At 41.8% G+C, this 25226-nt stretch overlaps 1 protein-coding gene across 1 annotated transcript in view; it reads left to right on the top strand.

The window, feature by feature from the left end:
* SLC22A3 (solute carrier family 22 member 3) overlaps positions 1–25226 on the top strand; it is a 95185-nt gene that overhangs the window by 64996 nt on the left and 4963 nt on the right. The window contains exons 6-10 of the mRNA XM_046669665.1: positions 13435–13532; positions 13650–13864; positions 19932–20040; positions 20821–20933; positions 24482–24581. Of these exons, the coding sequence (XP_046525621.1) occupies positions 13435–13532; positions 13650–13864; positions 19932–20040; positions 20821–20933; positions 24482–24581 (635 nt within the window). The remainder of the gene's footprint in view (positions 1–13434; positions 13533–13649; positions 13865–19931; positions 20041–20820; positions 20934–24481; positions 24582–25226) is intronic.

Genomic DNA, 25226 nt, shown 5'->3' with positions numbered 1-25226 from the left:
AAGTACTTCTCTTTGAGACCCGACTTAGACAAATTTTACTAAAGACAATTCAAATATTCACTCTGCAATTCATAACAGTTTACACACTATATCTATACAGACTGCTCTAAAATTAGCAAGGGTCAGACTTTTTGGCGTCAGTTACATGTAATATAGAATCTACTTCACGTGGTATTTCTCATGGTATCCTTTCTTCCCACGGTTCTCTAAACTGTTTGGTACACTTTATTGTTTAAAAATAAACAGCCTTTCAAGTTGAAGTGGATTATTAGTTATTGCAGTGAAAATGTTTTTCACATTACAAACTGAATCACAGAATATTTTATTTGGTCGCTACATGTTTAAAAAAGCCATTTAAATGTAATTGACCTGAGGTTGTCCCAGAAACAGAGGTATATTGCTACACACAATGTAGTAGGAATTCATCTTCATTTGTTCATCCATTTATTCAGCAAATAGTTACTAAGCACTGTGTTCAAAACATTTACTTTTGAACCAACCTCTGTGTCATATTCGCTTTCAAAAATGTCTCCCAACATGCATTCAGGATGCCTTATATTTTCTCCAATTCTCCATGATTGCTTTTTTCTTTTTTTTCTCTTTTTTGAGTTGTTTTCAGTCTCCCCCTTCTAATGGTTCCTTAACTATTTAACTACACTCGTTATCATCATGTAGATAAGTTTAATAGAAGCAAATATAAATTTTCTCTTTCACTTAAAGTTGAAGAAGAGCCTAAATCTTATGTGTAGTGTTTGGAAACCATTTCAGTGTATTTTAATTTTGATTGCATTCATTTATAAATAGAAAGATATTCTCATTGGATCTCGGTCAGGACATCTGTTCATGATAGAAACTAACCTATCTAGTTGTTAGAATACAATAAAGCAAGTCACATTTCTACTTAGAGCAATGTGTGAACACAATATAACAAGGCACATTAGTGTGGTCCAGAGATCAAGCCATGTGACTGTACACACCTCACTATCAACAACCTCCAAAATCAGAATTCCAGGGATGGCATGTGCCACCTGCTCATGGCTTGTACGTAAGAGCATCTCATCCCTCTCTAAGGATTGTTCTGCCTTGAGCCATGCAGGACATACCAATGAACAGTAAGTAACTACATGCAGAAAACATTTTCCAAATCAAGAAGCAGGAAAGGGAGCAACTTGCAAATTCCAGAATCCACCAAGGACTGTGATATTTATTGGGTTGAATGTCAATTGCTCTTTTAACTGTTCAACTGAATTGACTTTCTTTGGAAAAGTTTCTCAGCGTCCCCAAATGCAAGTAATAAATATGAAACTAAGGGCTTTCTAAGGTACAGAAGGAAGGCAAAATTTGGATAGTTGGCCAATCTGAAAGCAGTGGAAACAGAGGGAATTCTGAGATGACCTCTAAGTTATCCTGTTTGACGTTGTGTGAATCCTGCCTTCTGTGCACGGCACATCGTGGGGCTGTGCAAGCTCCTTTTGTGTTTATTTGATTTTATTTTTCCCTTCCTCCACTCTCCCCACTCTCCCCCTCAGCAGGTTCCCAATGGAATGTGCTTCATTGCCGCCCTTTGATATTTACGCGCCCTTATAAATTAGAACTTGTTGACTGCGTGCGTTTAGGTAACACAAATGGCACCGGGTTGCTCTAGATCTTGTTTTATTTCTTACTTTTTCTGGCAGCAATCTGTTTTAAAGGCCTACCCATCCTGCTTATGCGTGAGTGCTGTGTGGTTTTCAGTACGCATCGGCTATATTTCACATCTCCATCCTCCTAACGACGGGCACCTTGGTTGCCTCCAATAATTGTGATAAATGTTTTCATACAGGTCCCCTTTGAAACTTGTGAGGTTTCCCATGGACTAGAATGCCTACAAGCAGAACTAGTGGGTGCTGAGATGCATGCAAGCTCAATAAGTAAGACCAGATCGCTTTCTGTGCACACTTGCTAGGGTATCTGAGTGTTCCGTTTGCCCACATACACATTTGGTATTTTCCAGTCTTCTAATTTTGGCCAGCCCCCTGAATGTTTGAGGTTGTACGTCTCTAGTTACCAGTGAGATTCAGCACATCTTCACGCGTGTCACTTTGCTGTTTGGGTTCCTCCTCTGTGGATTGCACGCCATATTCTTGCCCATTTTTATTGGATTTTCTGTTATTTTGTCTCCTTCAGTTTATAGGATCTCCTTTTATATCCTAAATATTATCCCTTTGCTAGTTTCATACATTGCAAATATGTTCCTCCCAACATTTTCACTATCCATTAACTTTACTTACTTTTTTCTTCATTGAACATAAATCCTTAAATCCTTAAACTGGTATGATAAGGTCAAATCAATGTACATTTTTGCCTATTGATTATTTTATAGGTTTTGTTTTAGAAATACTCTTTTGCACCCAATGGCCACAAAGATATTCTCCTATTAGTTTTTGGCTCTAACTGTCAGATTGGGGCCCAAATTCATCTGGAGTCCACCCCCATTTTGAGTGTAAGTAGGGTTCCACCTTTATTTGTCTCAGTACTGAGCCAGTTTTCTGAGCACCAGCAAATACACAATCATTTATCAAGTTTCCATTTCTGAGTCTAAAATAGTTCACAGCCTAAAACCTGTCTACTATGTTTAAGGAACTCAATAATTAGTAGCTAAAATACCTGCTTCTGTGCTGCAGGCTTTAACTAGGCTACAGACAGTGTTATCAGTGGGCAGGGCTCAGTTGTGAAGCTTTCTGTGGCGGGAGAAATAGGTAATTCACCACAGCATTTAGACCTCAGATTCACATACAGCTGCCAGTCATCTTCACACTCTTGGCTTTAAAAGATAAATATGTTTTTGTTGTTAAATGCCCCGGATACTTATCAGCATCTAAAGCACGTTTTCTGAATCTGGACTTCGTTCTCTATTCATCACTGACGTGAGGCAGGACTATTCAAAGGCTGAACATCGGTAATGCAAAGGCAGAGGGGATCTGAACGTTCCCCCAAGATACTCCAGCATTTCTTTAAAAAATGAGAATTGCTCTCTGAGACAATACTGCCCGCCCTTCGTACCTTTCAAAAGGAGGTCATGTGTACGAGCATGCTTCCTCAATGGAAAAAGAGGTCGTGATTTTTAAACCCATCTGCTCTTCATTTGGTGAGCTTGGTGGCTGACATTTGACTTACTTTTTTACTAGGCAGCGACATACACTCTTAGCTAAAAATTGCCACGAGATGGCAGTTCCCCTCTGGGCTCTCTCCGTCTCAGTGTTACACATTTATGGTTTATTTCTTTGATAAACTGATTAGTGCCTATCAACTGAAAATGCGGTAGAAATAGTCCTCACTTCTTTTTAGGAGTTTTAGCGCTGTGATTATCTCCAAAGGGTTCATTAATTCTAAGAGATAAACAAAATCATAAAAATTACAATTTTCCCAAATTTAAATTGAACAGGCTTAGTTTAATTACTGCAAAGTACAAACTCAATACTTAGCATAATAAATTCCTATCAAGAAGAAGATGTTGACCAGAGGGTTTTTTCCCTAAACTTGAGAAATCTACGGCCTCTTTATCAGTCAGGGTAGGCTAGGTTGTACGTGTGTGTCACAAACACTATCAAAATCTTGGTGGATTAAAACAACAAAGGACTAACTCTTGTCTGTGCCACGTTGTAGGTTCACTGGGGGCCCCTCTCTCTGTCGCAGGGTCCTCATTCTTTCATCCGGGCTGTCCTAGCAGGCACTGCCTGGACCATCTCAGAGAGGGGAGAGTCTAGGGGGTCTTGCTTCAACAATTAAGTGCTCACAAGTCATCGGCACATTTGGGTGGGTGGCCCCACCCAGTCATGAGGGGCCAAGAAGTGCAATTCTGTCACACCCCTGTAACTGGGTGGGGAGGGAGGGAGGGAACCAAAACTATTTGGCAAACAGTGCTAATGCGTACCACAGAGCTCTTTCTAAAGAAAAAATTCTTAAGAATACAGGATTCCACGTGAGAAGCATCAATTTAGGAAGATAAGTGCTTTTCCATTCAAATTATGACTGCAAAGTGGGTTTGGCCTTCTAACTGGTAAACAAAAAAATAATTTGATCAAAGTGTAAACACAATTTTAAAAGTTCTTACGGGAAAATGGAATAGAAAATATGGAGATCTCTTTCACGGTCAGAGAAACCACAGCTTTGGCGTCTACTGGGAACAGTAAGAAGACTGTGCTCAGGGGAACGAGGTTGCGGAGCTCGTGGAAAATGGAGGAAAGGGGAGGGCAGCCAATCTCTCCACAGGCACAGCCAGCGGGCTGGGGCCAGCCCAGGGCAGAGAGTTAGACAAAAAGGATGCCTGTGAACCAAGCCCTTGGGGAGTGCTGGGGGCTGTGCATGGACCCAACTTCTGGCTTGCTGAGAGGCTGGTGACAGCTGTAGGAGGGCAAAGAGGAGAGGAACTCAGCCCCTTGAGAAGAAGACCAGCAGGAATACGAGAGGCAGCTGACCCCAACCTGCAGGCTCTCCGAGAATGCCGTCCCAGACTTGCCCATCACTGTGGCCCTGTGCACTTGTGGGACGAGGCCTCATGTCACCCTGGCTGTCCTTGGCCTGTACCGAAAGGGCTGCTACCCAGAATAGGGACAGAGTGCCTCCTGCTCCCAGGCCCAGGCAGAAAGACACCTGCTGGGAAGCTAACTGGGCAAAGTTGTAGTTATACTGGAAACATCTGCACACCTGGCAAAGATAGAGCTGGGTGCAAGAAAGAGCCAGAACCTAGTGGAAAATATTCCCCCTGCTAGTGAGGAGAAGGGCCATCTCGTGGGTTGATATCCTATTATCGTGTCAAAGACCGTGGTCTTATTAAAGTGCTTTCTGAAGCATTCAGAAGCCCAGAAGAAATGATGATGAGAATCTTGTTGGGTAGGACATGTGCTTTTGCTTTTTCTTTGTGACATATCAGATGCTTTGCTTAAGTCACTCACTAGCTTCTTCTCCCTCTTCAAAAAAGTCCTTGGCTAATTAATGACTTATAGACGCTCCATTAAGACATTGGACTGTCTCTAAATTTTGATACTTAGAACTTTCCTGTTTCAGTAATGATCGTGGACACTTATCGGTGCTATGGGAGAGTTCAATGACATCATTAATTCAATCCACTGACATCACATTTGGGTTCTGAGTCTTTAGGGTCAGAGTTTTGGAACTTGAGAGTACGCTCTCTTCTTTCTTCCTCTTTCTCTTCTTTTAACACTTCCCCAGCTAAAAAAATAAAACCCTCTCAGATTTGTTTTTAAGAAATGAAGAAATGTTCCAACATGTGACCCACAGCTGCAACCCTTTGACCTTTGCTCATATTGAGGCTGCGCTTCAGATCCCTCCTGGGACCTCGAGAGAGAGGCACTTTCGCTGTTCTAGGCAGCGTGCCCGGCCGTGGAGGGGAGGGAAGGGACAACCTCAGGCTGGACTCAGGCAAATGGAATAAATATCTTCTCTACAGCATCCTCACAAAAGAGCTGGCTGAGCCCGAGGTTGTTTGGACCCCTCTGTCCAATACAGTAGCCACTAGCCACTAGCCACGTGCGCAGCAAAGCCCCGAAATGTGGCTCGTCTAAACAGAGATGTGTCATGAGAGTAAGCGGTACAGTGGATTTCAAAGATTCAGTATGGCACAAAGCACACAAAATATCTCATTAATAATTTCATATTGATTACATGTCAAGGTGATATTTTGGATAGATTGGATTGCATGGAACATGTTATTAAGATGAATTTTGCCGGTTTCTTTTCACCTTTTTTAATGTGGCTTCTGGAAAATTTAAACTGACATGTAACTCACACTATATTTTTATTAGATGAGGCTGGTGTGGGTGATGGAGATTTGTTTTTAACTATTTTAATAAGTATTAAATAAGCATCAAATAATTTTAATATGGACATTTCTTGATCATATGAACTCCTATGGTAAATATTTTCTCTACTCGTGTTTTAAAGTAGAATGAGGTTTTTAAAAGTTCCCAAAGCACTCTGGGTGATTTGGCGAATTCTCTGTTATGGATACCAGGGAGCACTAGCGCCACCTAGAAGCTGGCCAAAGCTCTGTGGTGTTCCCAGACCTTCTGGTGCTGGCGTTTGTCTGATGAATGGGGTCACGCATGAGGCTGTGGAATACATCACAGCAGTCACATATACTTCCTCCTGGCCCACTCACGTCCTCCAGCTGCTGACGCTTGTATGAAAGACCCAGGGGTAGTTTAACTTTGAGGGGGGCTCCTGCTCCTCCAAATTGGTGAGCCCCAAATCCTCAAGGAATATTTCATTCATACAGACTTCTTAGAGATTAATAGCTTCTGGAGGACAGAGTCTGTAGGGAGATTGCGATGACACGTTTGCTGGCTAAAACCACTGTGTTAGCCTCAAGAGCAGATAAATTCCACTTTTCATCAGTGGCTTCACCTTTCCTTGTAAAATGTGGCAACTGATGAAAAGTCCACCTATTGAGAACAACCAGATGAAACTGCAAGTCTGGAAACGCAGCTACGTGACACTGTACCCCCTCCCCTGCCCTTGGGTGGGGGTGTGGGATGGGGACAACGAAGACGAACAGACGGCACTCACATTCCTTCTCAGCTTAGGAAGAATAAATACTAAGAGTCAGCAGGATTGCTATTCACTGACCATCAGTGCTTCTCACGCTAGTCTCCTGGGATGTTGTCAAAATGCCTGTTCTGATTCCCTAATCTGATGTCGGGTGGGGCATGTTTCACAAGCTCCCTGCTGAAGTGCATGCTGCTGATGCAGGGACCACCCTCTGAGTAGCAAGTTCTTTAAAGGTCATTTGCTTTTGTGTACATTCATGAAAAACTACCCTCCCTAAGGCCTGGGAGACCAATGGTGCCAAATTGACATTAGATATACCTGGTATATTTAAGAAAATCCAATATAAAAAGAAATCCATTGATTTAAAAGAAAAAAAGGCACAATGACAATTTTCCTTACAAAGCAAATAATGTCAAAGTACCTTTGAAAGCATCTCCCTTTATGCACTATAGCATCAATTACAGTTTACTAACTGTGAAAGGGTGAAAGAGGGCCAAGTGAATTATCATCTGGAAGTAAAATGTCTCTGAAACGTTATAAAAAAATAACATGAATGTTGACAGCCTCCATTAGTGAGCACTTGTTGTGTGCAAGATGTATATACAGAGGTTATCTAATTGAATCTTCAAAATATGAATGGGGTGAGTGTTACTAACCTCATGCTGCTGGTGAGAAAACTAAGGCTCATAGAGTTTAAATGAAATGTGCCGGTAGGAAAATGTTCCGTGTGAAATGCTGCACATCTGTCCTGACCCTTGCTGGTTGTCTTTCTTGACCAGAAAGCAGTCCCCCACTGGAGGAACTCTGAGCACCATATTTATAACAGATTGTTATTTATAGTATATTTCTCTTCCTTGGCAATTTAAGCTAAAATGTCAACTTGAAGAAACGTTTCAGAAAGGCACCAGGAAGGGTTATAAATAGAGCTAGATTAATCCAAGAAAGATGAATACCCTATTCACATAAGGTACATCATTGTTGATATAAAACAACTGTCTTGGCAGAACTAAAAGACAATTAAGGAACAGATAGAGCAAATAGCAATCAGCTCAGTAAATATCAAGCAACCAACGAGTGCAGTTTACTCATGAGCAATACCGTTTTCTATGAGTGGCATTACTAGGCAACAAGACTTCCAAACAGGCAAATGTTGCCAAGGGCATTTCCCATCTCCCTTTGCTCCAAAATAAAGTGGGCAGACACCACTTAGATGGCATAAATATTTGACAAAATATCATGCCAAGCTAGACACGAAAGACAGCATATTGTATGGTTCCATTTATATGAAATTCTAGAAAAGGCGAAACTGTAAAGACAGAAAGCAGATGAAAAGTTGCCCGGGGCCAAGGGTGGGGGGAGAGGATTGACTGCAAAGAGACAGCAGGAAGCTTTGGGGGGCAATGGAGATGTTCCATATCACGATGTGGTCGTGGTTATATGACTGCACACTTGACAGAATTCACTGAAGTGTGCACTTGAAATTGCTGAATGCTATAGTATGGAAATTCTATCTCCATACGGCAAATTAAAAAATATATGGAATAACTTGATACAACATTTCTATTCTGTATCTGACTCAGACTAGGCAAAATTTGGTAACCCTTCAGCGATAGAAAAGCAGCACAGCTTAAATTTAAAAAATACAGAGCTAGAGATTGTTGTAAACGAGGAATAGCCGCAGCCAACACCACGCATGAGTTGCCAAGACTTTATTGGATGAATTCCATCCAAGATATGGCTTTTAGCCTCTCAAGGTCTCTGGACACCCAGAAAGTGGGTCATCTTTCAGAATATCTGCGTCACTGTGGAGAACGTCAGCAAATCAAAGACCAGCTGGATTTGTTCTTAAATTGGCAAAATGCTTACTTGCTTAGAAGTACTATTAATCCTCTCATTCACTGGACAAGCGAGATGGGTTTTGTGGTCTTGATTACCTTCACTTCTTATCACCACTTCGTATTCTTTCAGTAGAGGATATATATTAGGCATTAAATTTGTGCTTCGGAAAAAGCAGAGATCATGTGACTGCATGATGCTAAACCTTAGAAGTTTGCAATTAAGACTAATCCCAAATATTTCTACAGAGTGAATTGGAAACTCGAAGCAATCATTTATCCAAAACAAAATTATTTTGTCTAAAATATTCAGTTATTAAAGTAAAAGCATTGTTCTGGACTGAATTCTCCAGATAATCCTACTTTTGGCAATGGGTTACAGAAAACCAACTTAAATGGGCTTAGATAATCAGCACATTTCCTGGCTCATATATTTGGAATTCTAGAGTTACAGCAGGGTTCTGGGTTGGGCAGACTCGAGCCTCAACAATCTCTACAAGCCATGGTTCTCTTCCTCCCTATGTACCGCTCACAGGGTAGCTTCATCTTTATACTGGTCCTCTCCTGGGTGTAGGATGACTGCTACGATCTATTTGAGCCCACCATTTCCTCGTTAATTCCCTGAGGGAAGAGAGAAATGATTCCTTGAGGAACCTCTGACATAAGGGCAGTGAAGGACTTTCCCAGAAACCCTTTTCTCATTGATTTAGATTGGGTCACTTGCCCATTTCTCATCAACTCAAATTAGGTCACATGTCCCTTCCTCATTGGTTCAGAATGGGTCACATGCCCAGCCACTGGCACAGAGGATATAATTACCTTTAGAAAATCAAGGCTGTCCCTACAACTGGAAACAGAGTCAGCTCCCCCGAGGACATGAATTGATGAAGTGTGTGTGTGTGTGTGTGTGTGTGTGTGTGTTTGTATGGTGGGTGTTCTATTAAAGAGAAAGGGAGAATGATACTGAGTCAACAACAAAAAAGGTGCCCTAGTGTCTATTTTACTCCATTGCTTTAAAAGTGAGCAATTTTTTTTCTTGTTACAAAAGTAACACAGGTTTAAATTTTCATTTTAAGAGAATATTTAGAGCCAAACTGAAGAAAGTAAAAACCACCATAATCCCACTACCCTGTGAGAACCATTAATGAAATGATACAGCATACTTTTAAACAGTAAAATAAATATTACACTTTGTATACTGGAGACACAGTATAGCATCATGGTTGGCAAAACAGACTTAGGCATCAAACTTCTGGTTCATCTACTTACTGTCTGTCCTTGTTGGGTAGGCTGCTTAGCTTTCGGGTGCCTCAACGTCTTCCTTTCTGTAATGGAAATGAGATTAGTATCTGTATAAGTTCCTCCAGCACTAACCCTCTAGTTCACAGATTGGCAATCTACAGCCTACGGGCCAGACCTGATTTGCTGCCTGTTTTTTTGAATAAAGTCTTATTGGAACCCAGCCACAGTCATCCATTTAGTATCCATCTATGGCTGCTTTCACACTACAATGACAAAGTTAAGTAGTTCCAACAGAGACCTTATAGCCCACAAACCAAAAGTACTTACTCTCTGGCCCTGTACAAAAAAGTTTGCCAACCTCTGGGTTAGACCACCAGACCGCTATTGTTTTGTCAAAATCTAACATGTCATAATTCTGTGGTCAAGTAGTGACTTAATCAGCCTAGAGATTTGATCAGGAAAAAGTGACATCTGAAGAGCTAATACGAAGGCAAGAGATGCTCATTTATCTTATCAGTTAGAAACAGTTAGTTAAGAACCATGAATAATTGGAAAATCTACAAAAGTGTTTAAATGTCAAATGATCTACCTGAATTCACAAGAGATTTTGAAATACTCGATGTATGATTGCACTTGAACTCTGGGATGTTGCCACTGGGGCCTGAATTAAAGTGAATTTGTTCAGAGTCTTATCTAGTGGATAGAAGTCATAGCTATAGGCAGAAAATAAGATTGAAGAGGAAATAAAGGAGAATCCATAATAAATTGTGAATATTGCTTTTGAAAAGAAAAACAAAGGCTGTGGCCATCTGTGTGCTCTGAGGGTGAACAGTGGTGCAGACAAACAGTGTTATCAGGGACTCCCTGACGAGAAGAGAACTTCTGGGATGAACATGACGGAGCCAGCCCTGGTCCGAATTGGGTAAAAGCCCTAACTGAGAAGAAAAGAATCATTGGAATAAGTGATCCAATAAGTGGAATAAGTGATCAGTGGAATAAGTGATGGAGAGAAACTTCCCTCGTGTTATGGGTGGTTTTCACCTTGAATGTAAAGATCTTCAAAATCTAAACTATTTTAGTCAAATCTAATTTGTCTGAATTATTTTAGTCAACTCTGACTTTTCCATAAAACAGTGTTTTAACTAAAGATTAGATTTTCGGTCATGTGTAATATTCTTTTTTAAAAATATATAAAAGTGACCGTCAACTACAAAGAAATCTTCTAGAATAAAAAGCTTTTTATATATTTAGCAGTGTAGTATAGGAATTAAGAACAGAGGATCTCTATCAACTGCCTGGTTTCAAATCCTGGCATGGCTACCTTCCTATTTAATCCTTAATGTCCTAAACTTCATTTTTCCTATTTATAAAATAGGATTAATAAAAGTGCTAACTTTAGAGAGTTTTGAAGAGAATTAAGTGAAATAATTCAAATAAAGTACTTAGCCCAGAATCTAACAAATATTATACACTCCGTAGAAGCTAGCCATTTTAATGTGAGCAATATATAGAAACTAATTGTGGAAAACATTTTGACAACCAACCATATAGTAATATATTGTTATAATATACTAAGTTCTTATCTTGCATTTTTGGTATTCCTGCCTTATTTTTGGAGCAGCAAAGGTGAAGGTAGGTAAAAAAAAAAAATCCTTCATTGGGGTCTTAGAATTTAGAAGATTCACTCAGGGAACATTTCAATGGGCATTGTATTAGTTAAAGGCTAGGTCAACTTGCTGTTGAAACAGACACCAAAAAAATATAGTGACAAAAGAGAAAAATGTCTTTCTGTCTAACATGCCCACCCAAAGGTGGGTGGCCCAGTGCTAGAGGGCAACTCTGCTCTGTGAGGCCCTCCAGGACCTGGGTTCCACTTGTCTTGTTTGTCCACCGTCACCTGTGATAGGTTCTATGAGTGAAGCTGGCTCCAGCATCTTCTCCTCCCATCCTTCAGGAAGAGGAGGACAATGAATAAAGAGCAAGCCATTTCCTTTTTAAAGAATGCGACCCAGAACTTATACATATAGCTTCCACTTCTACCTCATTGCTGAGATCTTAGTCACAGGGCCACCCATTCTTCAAAGACAGGGTAGAAAATGTCACTTTAGCTTGGCAGCCACATGCCCGACTAAAATTCAGTGGATTCTGTTATCAAAAGGGAGAATGAAAGAATGGATGGTGGAATCAATTAGCTGTCTTCCACCAGCATTGTCGTGAAAACTACTATTGTTTCATTGACTCTGACACTATTGATTTTAAGACACATCATCATTTTATGTACCACTAAGTAAGAAAAACCATGCTATTTAAACTGTGACACATTGCTTTCTTATCAGCTCAGTCGTGGGACACATCCCAATTTAAGAGATGTTAAAATGTGCAAAATATACTGGTATACAAGAAACACAGTATTGGAAAGACTTAGGAAAAGACAGTGATCTAAAGAGATCCATTTTGCAGTCTCTTTTTGTTTGTGTGACTTTCCCAGGAGCAGGAGATATCAAGTTTTGGTTGACCTATTGAGTATAAAGTTTAGAATAGGTGATTGACAAGGTCCTAGAGGTGTGAATTCATTCTAAGTCAAATTCTTGTGACTGTTTGCAGAGAGACATATAGCTCAAAGGCTTGGGGAAATTTTGCTTAGATTTCTAGTCAATCTTGGCCAGGTCTGGAGTTGAGCAAACAGACAGTAGGGTCCTGTCTTTACTAGTCAAGATTCTTACTTAATAGAAGAGCACAAACTGAGGGCAACACTCTGAGAAACAGACATGGGGCAGGGCACTTGACTTCTTGTTTCAACATTCAGTCATCACCCAGACAGGTGTTGAACACCAGGCACTTTGCTTGATGCTACAATACTGTTCCTGCCCTCCAAGACCTCCAGAGCTCAAGGAGGGAGAAAAAAGTAGACCCATAAGGACATGCGGTTGAATAGGTGTGATGATAGAAGTTGGCTGAGTGGAGGCACAGATCGAGAGTCATCAGTTCTCCCGGAGGTTAGGAAGGCTCTCCCAGGGGAGGTGAAATCAGGACTAGAGAGAGCTAGGGCTCTCCAAGAGGAGGTAACAGAATGTGCAAGCCCATGGAAATGTGACACAGTCGTCACTTCAGGGAATTGTGCTATGATTCCTTTGCCATGTTAGACTGGAAGCTGCTGTGGTTATGGAGGTTTTGCTGTTCAGGTTTGTTTCCTTTATAGTGCCTTATACATAGTTGGAAGACTGCAATATTGGTTTAATTGAATTAAAGAAAAGGTCAACTTCTTGGATGGCCAGAGAGAGATGAGCTGAATTTTCCTGGATCAAAAAGATGCTAGATTCCAGTAAATCGACAGAAGCAAAATGATACCTCCAGTGCCTTGCTCACTCTTGAACTTTACATTACTCTATCTTATTTGTCAACTTCAAGGTTGAGGATTTAATAGATAAAGAAGCACTTGTTTGGATCCCACTTGCTTCCCCCACTTTTATGCTTATTTTCTCCAATTTAATAAATGTACAAATGAATTTTACTTTAGAACATACCTTTTGTCCTTGTTTACTCAGAGCAGTGTAGCATACACTACTGCTGATTTTAGCCTAAGAATAGATTCTTGGTGCAGCCGCCACATTTTTGTGAATTTGACCTATCACAAAGGCTAGAGGACCAAACTCTTCATTCTCAGGTTTTAAGGTGTAATAGTGAAAGACCCTGGTCAGGTCAGTAAGATCATTTGATTCGGTAGCTTTGAATCTGGTCAATGACAAATCTATAATATGCAGATGTTTCTTGCTGTCTATTGCTACTGAAATCTGCTTCTCTTATATAGATCACTGTTACAGATGAGGAAGTTAGTAATCCATCCTTTTTAGATCTGGTGAGAACTCCCCAAATGAGGAAGTGCACACTTATACTTATGTTTGCTTGGTAAGTTTGACTTGTGATGGATTCAAAAGCTTGTGTCAAATTTACAACGCACCCCTTCCTTCGAGTCAGGTTGAAGTTATCTTACTTGTTCTCTGTTGTGTTTCAATGTCGCTCCAGGTTCACCAGTGCAGTGGTTTACCAAGGCCTCGTCATGCGCCTGGGAATTATAGGAGGCAACCTTTATATAGACTTTTTCATCTCAGGAGTTGTGGAACTGCCAGGAGCTCTCTTGATATTACTAACCATTGAGCGTTTGGGACGACGCCTTCCCTTCGCGGCAAGCAATATAGTGGCAGGTGTGGCTTGCCTTGTCACTGCTTTCCTACCAGAAGGTAATTGTCCTCCAAGTCTGTTTGGCAGAGAAGAATTTGAAAAAAATCTTAAATCAAAATTATCAACAAGGGGGAACCTCTTGTCCTTAGAAAACGTACCATTGCCCCAATACTTTGGTACCAGATACGCTCTAGTGATGTCATTCAATTTTCTGTTTAATCAATGTAACATTTTGAGTATAAGACATTAGTTCTATAGATTTTTCTGTTTTCTCCATTTTTAGGTTTATTTATGGATGAAATAGATGTGCGAAATCTAGCTCGTGGTAATATAGCTCACTCTTGATCACTTTTATCTGACTGACTTTTGTGGTATCATCGACGTTGTTTAACATGTTTCTCAAGCATCTGTGCTGTCGCTGGCCCGTGTGAAACACTGAAGTCACACCGGGAAGAAAGCCACGGGTCTTGACTTCAAAACGTTGACAACCTCGCAAGGAATAGAGACACTTCACTGCTCTCACTACTCACTGTGACAAGTGAAATCATGGAATTATTTTCCAGATTTAGAAACAGCAAAGAGAAATAGGTGGAGAGAGTGATTAATCCATGGGGGTTGTCAGAGAAGGCTTCCCAGAGGTGAGAACTAGGTGTGGATGAAAAAGTAAAGAAATGTACCAGACAGGAGAGAAGGGTGGGAGTTATTTTCCCAAAGGAGAGCATAGTTCCCAGAAGGATAAAATACCTTTGAGGGTCCTGGAACCAAACATGCTTTGTTATCGCTGGAATATCCAGGCAAGGTGGCTGAGGGATGCCTGTCACCAGCAGTGACTGGTCTCACGGCCTCACAGGCCATGCCAGGAGCTTGGGCACGGTCTTGCGAGCTTCAAGAGAAGGAGAAGGGGTGGCTGCCTTGTAGCTGCCAGAGTTTGGACAATGGCAATGAGGAGGGAGAGATGCTAAAGCAGGAATTGAGGTTGTCAATCGGGCCTGTGTGGGAGAGCGTGATTTCAGAGATGTTTCAGAGTTAGATTTTGGGGGGCTGGATGATGGGCACACAGTACAGAGGTTGCACTATTGACACACCCCAGCTTATCTCTGCCGTAGAACACAGAGCAAGCCTTTCTAACTCCCAGGGAACAAGCGCGTTAGAGCAAGTCAGTTATTTCCATGTTCCAGGGGGTGTGAGATGGGGCTTACTTGAGTGCTGGATGCTCTCGTAGTCCTTTGGCTCAGCACAAGAGAGGCTGTCTTTTTTTCTTTTTGAGAATCTTCTAAGGATCAGGAAAGAACTGAAAATATCATGGAAGTTGGAAGAGTGAGACATTTACAGATGAGTTTATTAATTATATGAAGGCTTATGAAATCACAAAACATTGGATAGACCGTATTTAAATAAAATTGTAGCTATGCCTATCCTCAAAATAGAAGGAAGAAAATGACGGGAAGTCCTCTGTCTGTCACATTGGAATGATTGATGTCAGACAGAACTATTTACATTTAGCTCATTTTTCTTGAGTGTATTAGTTTCCCAGGGCTGCAATAACAAAGCCCCACAAACTGGGGGGCTGGAAACAAGAGAAATTTATTCTGTCACAGTCCTGAAGGCCGCAACTCTGAAACCAAGGTGTTGGCAGGGCCATGCTCTCTCTGAAGGCTCTAGGCAAGGATCTTTCCAGGTCTCTCCCTAGCTTCTGGTGGCTGCTGGCTGGATTCGTTCCTTCCAGATGTTTGGACAGAGAATCTGGTCCATGGCTCTCTCCTAGCTTCTGGGGGTCACCAGAAATCCTTGGCATTGCGTGGCATCACTCCAATCTCTGCCTCATCTTCACATGACATTCTTCTCACTGCATCTCTATGTCTTAACTATTCCATCTGCAAAGACCTTATTTCACCACAAGGTCACATTCTGAGGTTCTGGGTGGACGTGAATTTGGGGGGACACTATTCAACTCACTACATTGAGTTAACACATTCTAAGAGTTGGGAAATCTCTAGAATAGATATCAGTCAATACATGTCTGTTTAGTATCTACTCATTGTCACCACTGAACTAGGATGGGGGCTAGAGCAGTGAACAAGAGAAACATCATTCTTGTCCTTGGGAATTGTGTACAATTTAAGTACAAGGGTGACAAACCAGGAACATTGGGGACTTCGCTATTCTGTCCACTTTGGCACTATATAGTTTCTTGTTTAGTTTAAAAATACACTTTCCTAAGATAAGGCCTTCTGTTCTCATCACATATAGAATAGGAATTAAGGATTCATTGCGTATGAAATTAGGAAAGTGGGGAGAAGATTAATGACTTCAGTGTGCCCATCATTTCAGGGATGTATACTTCACTCTAGAAGATTTTCTCTGGCCCTACACTGATTTGGATCATTTTAATGTGTGCTACACTCAGCATGACCCCAGAAAGCATTCAAGACCCTATGTCCAAGCTAATGTTGAAGTAACTAGGTGGATGGGAACCAAGCTGTTTGTAGAGAACACTTTCCTGTGTTGAAAAATGTAAGGCAAAGAATAGAATTCTCCGTTTGGTCTCATCAGTTTTATTTTGTGGATATAATTTCCCAATTTAAGCTTTAAAATGGATTTTTAGCAACATTGGAAGCTAACGGCTCTCATTCTGGACATGCTTTATGTAAATATTCTGCAGATTCGGCTGCATTTATAGTCAGATGTGGGTCATGATTGAGTGGCAAGAATAAATTTCTAATCCCTCATGCTCTGTGGGTACCAAATAGTCACAGAGGTTCCTCTCTTGAGCTGACAGTCCTTATTTCCAACTTAAAGGAGCTTTTGGACTTGGTTACTGTGGCTGTCCAATTAACATTAGAAAGACTTTGCCCCTCAGTCACTCTTGACGTCATCAACAGGATCACAGTCCCTGGGGAGAATGCTGATTGGCCTTAAGAGGAATCAGCTCTAAAATTATCATAGAAAACAGTTGAACCAGCTTACCCTCCACTAAGTACAACTTTTCATGGTCCAGAGAAGAAAATTCTGGAAAATGAAATAGTCTTTCTGGCTGTCTTTCTCATCTAAGACTCACTGCTTTTGACCCAAATTTTTGAACTCTCATTAGAGTCTGAAAAATAAAGAGCTTTCTGTATCCATCCCCATCCACCATCTTTAATTTGAGTTTATTTAGGATGGCTCCAAACCTTGCACTTTGGGTAAGTCTTCTTTTTGAAATGAAAAAGTTGTCTTTTATTTCTCTCTTAGTGAAAACTGAGTCCATGTGTCTTAATTTCCATATCTCTATTAGGCATTTTCACTAAATTTTATTTGAGAACTCAGAACAGATGGTACGTTCAGAGGAGCTGCAAAATTGTGTTTATTTAAAACCCTGCGTCCTTTCTTCAAAAATTGAGTCATTATCCCAATAGTCTCTACCAGCTTGACCAAATCTCCATTCAGCGTGACCCCCTTTCTGTGTTCTCATGACTATGGAGGACAGATTCAGCTTCAGCACTCGTCTTTAAATTGCCTCGTGGGTTTTTTTGTCACTGTTAGAAAAAGATGTCTATTGCCACTCCAAGATGAACTTAGCATATTACTGGAACGGTCAAAAGTTTTTGTGTGCCTACATAATATTCCCACATCATTTACCCTTCCTAATAAATTGTTTCATTTCTCTCTTTAGTAAATGAACAGTACATAGCCTTTGGGATCTCTCTTCTTTTACACATTTTAACAAAATCTCTGTCCCAATGTGGTTAGATACTGGCCTCTACTGACTGGGACGAGTTGAGTCCTTAGATTAAGGCCAGCATGTAGGATCCATCATCTGGCATGAGGATCCTCAAGGGTACCAATTTGACAGCACTTTATGAATGTTTTTCTGAATTAACTAGTTCTTTGTCTGTGTTCACTGAGCCAACCACATGTGTTTTTCATGGTATGTGTGTGTGTTTTAATTTGGTTTCTTTGTTTTGTTTGGTTCTTTCCAGCAAAGAGTCTTAGCCTCAGTTGTAAACTTAAATTGTCATTGAAGTTGTCTGTGGGACTCATTTAAAGAGAACTCTTGACTCAGTAGAAAAAAACTATAATTTAGGAACCTAACGTGGATAGTCAAGTCATTTCCACGGTAGCAGGCGGCATTCTTCTTTGCAGCCTGAGAGGTTGCCCAGTTGGGCTGGGATCCAGGGAATCTGGGCAACAGCTCCCACTTTCCGTTCCCCAGCACCTGGCACTGTACCACCTGCTCATTGAAGGAAGGGGTGGAATGCATTTCCTGGTCCCCCTCCCTGGCCTTAATGAAAAAAGAAAGCCTAAGTAAAACACATGTTTACAACTGTTCCATGCCAGAGCAGATGGCAGCCCAGTGCATCAGCGTAACTCTGATACTCCTCACTCTGTGGTGTAACTATTAATGTGAGGGCTACAGGTGTTCTCATCTGGGAAAAACATCAAGTTCACCAGGATATCCTCGGCCAGTTTGCGATCAAAATGTAGTGAACTGGGGCCTCCCAGCTGTGATCTGGATTCTTGAACCATTGTTTTCTCTGCTCGCCCTCCTAGGCAATTGTTTTCTTTAGTCAGTTTTAGCTGTTTTTTTCCTTGATGAGAAAGATCGTCCCTGAACTAACATCTGTGCCAATCTTCCTCTATTTTTTGTATGTGGGATGCTGCCGCAGCATGGCTTGATGAGTGGTATGTCGGTCCACACCTGGGATCCAAACCCTTGAACCCTGGGCTGCCAAAGCAGAGTGCATGAACTGTACCACCACACCACCCGGCTGGCCCCTAGCATTTTTTTATTTGTTGAATATTCTTTAGAGAGAACATGCACAAATCTACTGAGCTTGAGTCTCTTCTTTCATCCTTCTCATTCAGGCCTCTTTTTCCACTAAAAAATTATATATTCAGGAGAGTGCAGTTATTTTCCTGGAAGAGAAGAGGACCATTTAGTGCTGAGTAAGCATAAATAAGTCTGAGTAGGAAAGGGAAAGGTTTCAAAGATGGAAGTCAGACATATACCGAAGATCTTTAGCTGTGCCTTGGAGAGCAGGTGTGTTCTTGTTCATGCAGTCATATGTCCTCATACTGGGTCTGCTAGGAAGGGATGGCACAAATTGCACAACTCTTAAGAAATCTAGAGCACTGACTTTTTAGAGGAAAAATGGTTTACTCCTTCTTCCCTTAAAACACAAAAGAAAAGGGGCCAGCCCCATGGCCTAGTGGTTAAGTTCAGCATGCTCTGCTTCGGCAGCCTGGGGTTGGTTCCCAGGCAAGGACCTGCACGCTACTCATCAAGCCATGCTGTGGTGGTGACTCATATACAAAATAGAGGAAGGTTGGCAACAGATGTTAACTCAGGGTGAATCTTCCTCAGTAAAACAAACAAAACGATGTAAAAGAAAGGAAGTATTTAATACAGAACTGCCAACATTTTACACTAGTTACAATGGAGGAAAGGAGAGTTTCCTCATACAACCAGAGCAGCCCTAAAATGGTTCATTTTTAAATGAATGAACCAATAGAATTTAAGAATCTGTCTCCTCCTGGATGATTTCTTGGGGGAAGTAGCAAGACGGGGATGAGGAAGGCGATAAATGACATACACCCTGTAGATTACACCCGGCATAGATGTCTCCTTCCACGGATCCCAGTCCTTAAAGACTTGCTACTTTCTAGAAACCAAAGTCAGCTTCATGTCCAGTTTTTCCTGGTCTGTTGGGAACTGCTATTCTGTGTGTAATCACTATGGAGTATGGGCAAAGAGGACAGGTGGGCACCAGACTGCAGTGATGGTTCTCACGGGCACAGTGAAGACCACCTTCCAGATGAAAGTCTGGTGTCCTCAGGCCCTGTAAGAAGGCAATGCCTGGAACATTGTTTTCAATGAAGCGGCTGCACAACAAATAGTTCTTGGATTGTATTTCTATAATCTAACATGCTCAGAAGGGCAGCTAGCACACTAAATCTTAGCTGTCATCCTGAGGTGGTTGTTGCTGTTGAAATTTGGCTACAATATTAGAAGGTATCTATCATTTGTGCTTATAATTAGCAAAGACTTAGGGTTGGGAAATCACTAAGCAAATGCCTTTTTTGTTCTGTAAAATGTTATTGAAAGCAGATCCCTAACTCTTTCTTCCAAACTTTCTGTGTTTGCAGGAATTCCATGGTTGAGAACCACAGTTGCTACCTTGGGAAGACTAGGGATAACCATAGCCTTTGAAATTGTTTATTTGGTAAATTCAGAATTGTACCCAACAACCTTACGGTAATTCCAACATATACGTCATGGTTTCTCCTAAGTAATTCTGCAGCCAAATGTTTTGACCTAAAAACCACGAAATGGTTTCCTTAGCTTGGTGATATGTTTGGCCTGGGTTGAATGCAGCTAGTGAAGAAGATATGCTTTGAGTTGTAGCTGCTTTCTGCCTTGCTATCTTCCGCAGTTTTGACAGAAGCACTTCTAGTATCGATATCTTTATATTCAGCCATGGTTTTGTGGGATGGCACCAGACTTGGAATCAGAAACCTGGTTAGTGCACTTGCTTGGATGTGGGTTAAATATGACTTCATCAGCGTTATCCTTCTTTGAGGCTACAGCCTCTGTTCTGACCACATTCCACGTCTTGCAGCTGTGAGCAGCTGATTAATGAAAGACAAAGTGAAACAGTGTGTGTGGACTAATGCAAATTGGCCTCCTTTCCTGAGGGAATATTCATGGGCACACCTTACTGTCAAGCTGGGGTGCTGAGGCGACACCCAAGTGTCACAGAGTGTGCTGGGTAGTCAGCCGCTGATGGAAGAACCATTTCCACCAACACTGTAGACCGCCTCGTGATTCTCGCTGTGACTCCCCATTTACCCACGTGCCAAATGGTGCAGAATGGAAATGGTTTGCTTAGAGTATGAGAGTAGTCATTTTCACAGTTAAAAAAGATAGAAATGGAAAATTTTGTTACAATTTCTTTGTTGCTTATATATCTGAAGATTTTACTTATCTTGAATTTATTTAAATATTTTTCACATAAGACAACTTTTTATTCTGCAGAAACTTTGGAGTTTCGCTCTGTTCAGGTTTATGTGATTTTGGGGGCATCATCGCCCCATTTCTGCTCTTCCGCTTGGCGGCCGTTTGGCTGGAACTACCTCTCATCATCTTTGGTAAGAACACACTTTATATACTGGGCTTAAATGCTTTCATCTACATTCTTTGCATTAATAGGACTCTGTAATGATTATTAGGTTCGATCTTAATGATATCCATTCATCTTCATGTGACAACTGTTTCAGTTTTAAGGAGCCAAGCTGATTACAATGAAACGTGAAACCCTAAACGATTTTAATTGGCTTTATATTGAAGGGGTCTGAGGAGCAGCGTTCCAGTCTGGCTTTCTTTGTTTAGGTTCTGAGTTAAAATCAAACACTGTAGAACTCTTTTATGATGTTTGGGAACAGAACCAATAATTTTCAGGGGACCAAACTGGACCTTCCGTATGTTTAAAAACAAGCCCAAAAAGTAATTGTGTTGTTAAGTGTTCTCTGTCTATCAATATCATGTCTTCATTTACTTTCATGCTGAACATGCTTTGCTGAAAGAACAGAGGACGCAGAATCCTGTGCACATGTACCGTCACCTCGGTGATGCCCCTCAAGTTCACCCTCCTTCCTACCTCCAGTCTTCAAAGAACTCACTGACGGATAGAACCATAGCATAGGGAGGGGCCTTCGGGTACTGGAGTCCAGTGCTTCTCAACTGCTCTTCCAGCCTTTCTCCCTGGATCTCACACCCCTCTACCCTCCTCAGCAAGAAAGCATACAAATTGGCCCCTTTCTCACCTACCTTCCCTCCACCCCCACCTCCTTACTCCTAGTAGAGAATGTCTTTCATTCATTGCTCAGCAGTCTAAACTACAATGAAAACATTGAGTCCACAAGGTTATACATCCTGTGTAATGAAAAAATCATTTAACAGTGCTAACTAGGGACAGTCGAGTCAGCTGCTGACCATTTGATGCCAGTGAATTCAATGAAAGGTCATCTCAAGTTATTTCATGGGATCTGATAAACAAGCTCAGTGTTGATTCTGTGGCCAGAGTGAAAAAGCAGAGAGAGTGCCATTGTTCAACCAAGACAGAGTGGTCTAGAAACCCAGACGTTCAGGATTATGGCCTGGGCTGCAATAAGTGCTGGTTAAGCTGGGTATGCGTGCCATAGTGCAGGCCCTTCCTTCACAGAGAGAGCCAAGTGTCCACACAATCAGTCACAATAGAGTGTGATAAATGCTGAAAGTAAGGGGTGCCGTGAGAGCCCATCACAGGGACTCCTGACCCCAGTTAGTCAAGGGGAGAAAGTCGGGGAGGAAGGAAGCAATGTCTAGGTTGAGATCTGAAGAGGAGTAGAAATTATCCACATGAGGAGTGTGGGCTGCCACTCCAGGCGGTGGAGGGCCTAGAGCGAGAGGAAGAAGCGGTTCTGTGGCAGCCAGGAAGTCAAAGGACAGAATGTAGTATGTGAGGGGCGGCCTGAAGAGAGATGAAACTGGGGAGGTAGGCTGGGCCAGATCACCAGATGTCTTATCGGACGTGTGAAGGGTCAGTCTGCTCTTTATCCAAAGGCAGTAGGATGCTAGTGAAGAGTTAGAAGCTGGGGTTGACTGCGTTAGATTTGCATTTCAGAAAGATGACTCTGATGGCACGTATGCAAATGATTAGGAGGGGGACAAGGCCAGTGTGAGACAATTAAAAGAATGTTGTTGTAATCAGGTAAGAGATCATAAAGGCTCGGATTGAGGTGATGACAGTGGGAATGGGGAGGAGTATAGATTCAAGAAATATAGCCACATGCCGCATAACACTTTGGTCAATGATGGATTGCATATACTACAGTGGTCCCATGAGATTAGTACCATATAGCCTAGGTATGTAGTAGGCTACCCCATCTAGGTTTCATATAAGTACACTCTATCATGTTCACACAATGATGAAATCGCCTAACGGCACATTTCTCAGAATGTGTCCCCCTTCTTAAGTGATGCGTGACTGTATATTAGAAGTAAAATTGTCAAGACAGGATGATTGACTGGGCGAGGACCAGAGGGAGCGGGGAGATGGGAAGCCCAGGCTCCTGGCTGGGGAAACTGTAGGTGATGGCCAGGCCCGGTTTAGTGAGCGCTGCGGGAGCAGGTCTGCAGGAGAACGTGGGGGGGATTCTCTTTGGGCCATTTGGAGTATGAGGTGCCTGTAAGAAATCCAAGTTGAAACCATGAGACGGCTATAGCGTTTGATGAGCTGAGCTCAGCAGAGAAGTGTGGCCCAGCTCTAAAGCTTTGGAAGCCATCTAAATGTAGATAACCATCAAAAGTATGACAGTGACCGAGACCTCCCAGAAAATAGGGCAGAGTGAGAGGGAAGGGGAGGGCCCAGGACAGAGCCCTGAGGAGTGACAGAGAGTCAGGCATAAGCAGAGGGAGAGGAGCCGATGGAGGAGGTGAGAAGAGATGCAAGAAGAGTAGGAGGGAAACCAGGAAGCGTGGAGCAGGCAAGCCAGTGGAGGGTGGGTGTCCACCAGCAGCCAGTGCTTCTGGGAGGATAGGCAGCAAGGACAGAGAAGCAGTGTCACTGGATCTGATGGCAGGTGGTACCTGGTGATCTGGCTGGAGCAGGGCCAGGAAGGACACTGGGCAGAACCCAGATAAGAGCAGGTGGAGGTGGGATTTGATGCTCAGTGGTGCTGGTGCTGGCTCACCCTGGCCCACCAGGGCCAATTGTTAAATTTTGAAGAATTTTTTTGTTAAACACTGCCATCATTAAACATTAAATATATAAAATATATTAAAAGCAGAGGTAATAAATGCTCACAACTCATCAGTGCCTAATTTATTTACATTTTACTGTTATGGAAATTCTGTATAACAGAGTGCCACTGCGCCTCTCCTCCCAATGCCTCCTTCAGGGATGTCTTGTTGGTAGCTTCCAGTGTCCATGGTGAGAGTATTTACGCCATGGAAATTGGCAGATGCTACAAATCAAGGCTTTATTTTCTGGAGAGCTGGTTGGTAAACATTTCCCACATACCACGAGGATATGAAGATGTGTAGAAAATAGGAGAGGGTGATGTTTCAAGAATTTCAGCTCTGAAGAAGGGATAAAGGGAGGATGGTAACTGGAGGACAATGTGAGGTTGATGGAAGGGTCCTTAAAGAGGGAAGAGCTGAGTATGTTCCAGCGCTTCCACCAATGGGCTAAAGGGGCTGGAGAGAGAGGATCCGTCACTATAGTGAGGCGCCCAAGAAGACTCCAAGAGATGGCGCTTGGGAACAAGTCTTACAGTGTAACTTGACAGAAGGAGGACAGGGAGGGAGAGGATGCTGCGAAGCTCTTCTGTCAGTAAAAGGAAGCTGAGGGGATTCCTCTTGGTGAGGTCTTCTCCATGTTTGTCACATAGGACTCAGGAAACAGTTCTTAAATGAGTGAATGAATGAATGTGTGCCAGGAGTACTGGGGTAATGGGACTGCACGGGGTTTGAGGAAGGTAGAGAGCATTTAATATTGTGGCAAAGGAAAACTGGAGCACTGGTTAGGGTGACCACAGGGTTGCTGCTGTTGAGGGCTGGTTAGTGTTGGTGAGCAGAGTGGCTTCCTGAGTAAGCGGGGAGGGATGGGGGCCGGCCGTGTGGTCCTTGTACCGTAACGCCTTTCCCTGTTCCCTAGGCATCCTGGCATCCGTCTGCGGGGCTCTTGTGATGCTTTTGCCTGAAACCAAGGGCATTGCCTTGCCAGAGACAGTGGATGATGTAGAAAAACTTGGCAGGTATTGTACAAAATTCAGCGCATCCTAAAGAAAAGTGGTGTTTCAAACCACTGGGGAAAGAATGGTATTGAAAAAATTGGATACCATGGGGAAAAAATAATATTAAATCTCCATCTCACATCCTTAGCAAAAGATTCAAAGTAGATTTAAAAAGTTAATGTAAAAAATAAACACAAGGCTAGAAAAGTGTATGTATTGTTTTTTAAACTTAGTTATGAAGAGGGAAACATTTCCAAATAAAGTGTTAAAATTCAAAAGCCATCTAAAGGAAAAGAACTGATGATTTGACATAGTAGAAGTAACTTAAATGTGCATCAGTAGGAAACCGATTATGAAAATGATCATGGATTCATAATATGGATTACTATACAGAGATTAACAGAATTGAGTTATGTCTATATGCAATGACATGGGATTTCAAGATCAGTTGCAAAGTGAAAAGTCACTGAACAATTTTATAGTAGCTATTAAAAAAATAAAATGAAAAGTAATCCCTCTCTGTAGCTAGATGGGAAAATAGATAGATAGATAGATAGCGATAGATAATAGATAGAGATAGATAGATGATAGAGATAGATAGACAGAGAGAGATGAGAGATAGATGAGAGATAGATAGATAGATAGATAGATAGATAGATAGATAGA

Source organism: Equus quagga, chromosome 8 (genome assembly GCF_021613505.1).
Source record: "Equus quagga isolate Etosha38 chromosome 8, UCLA_HA_Equagga_1.0, whole genome shotgun sequence".
Taxonomy (NCBI): Eukaryota; Metazoa; Chordata; class Mammalia; order Perissodactyla; family Equidae; genus Equus; species Equus quagga.
This window is presented reverse-complemented; position numbering and strand designations above follow the sequence as displayed.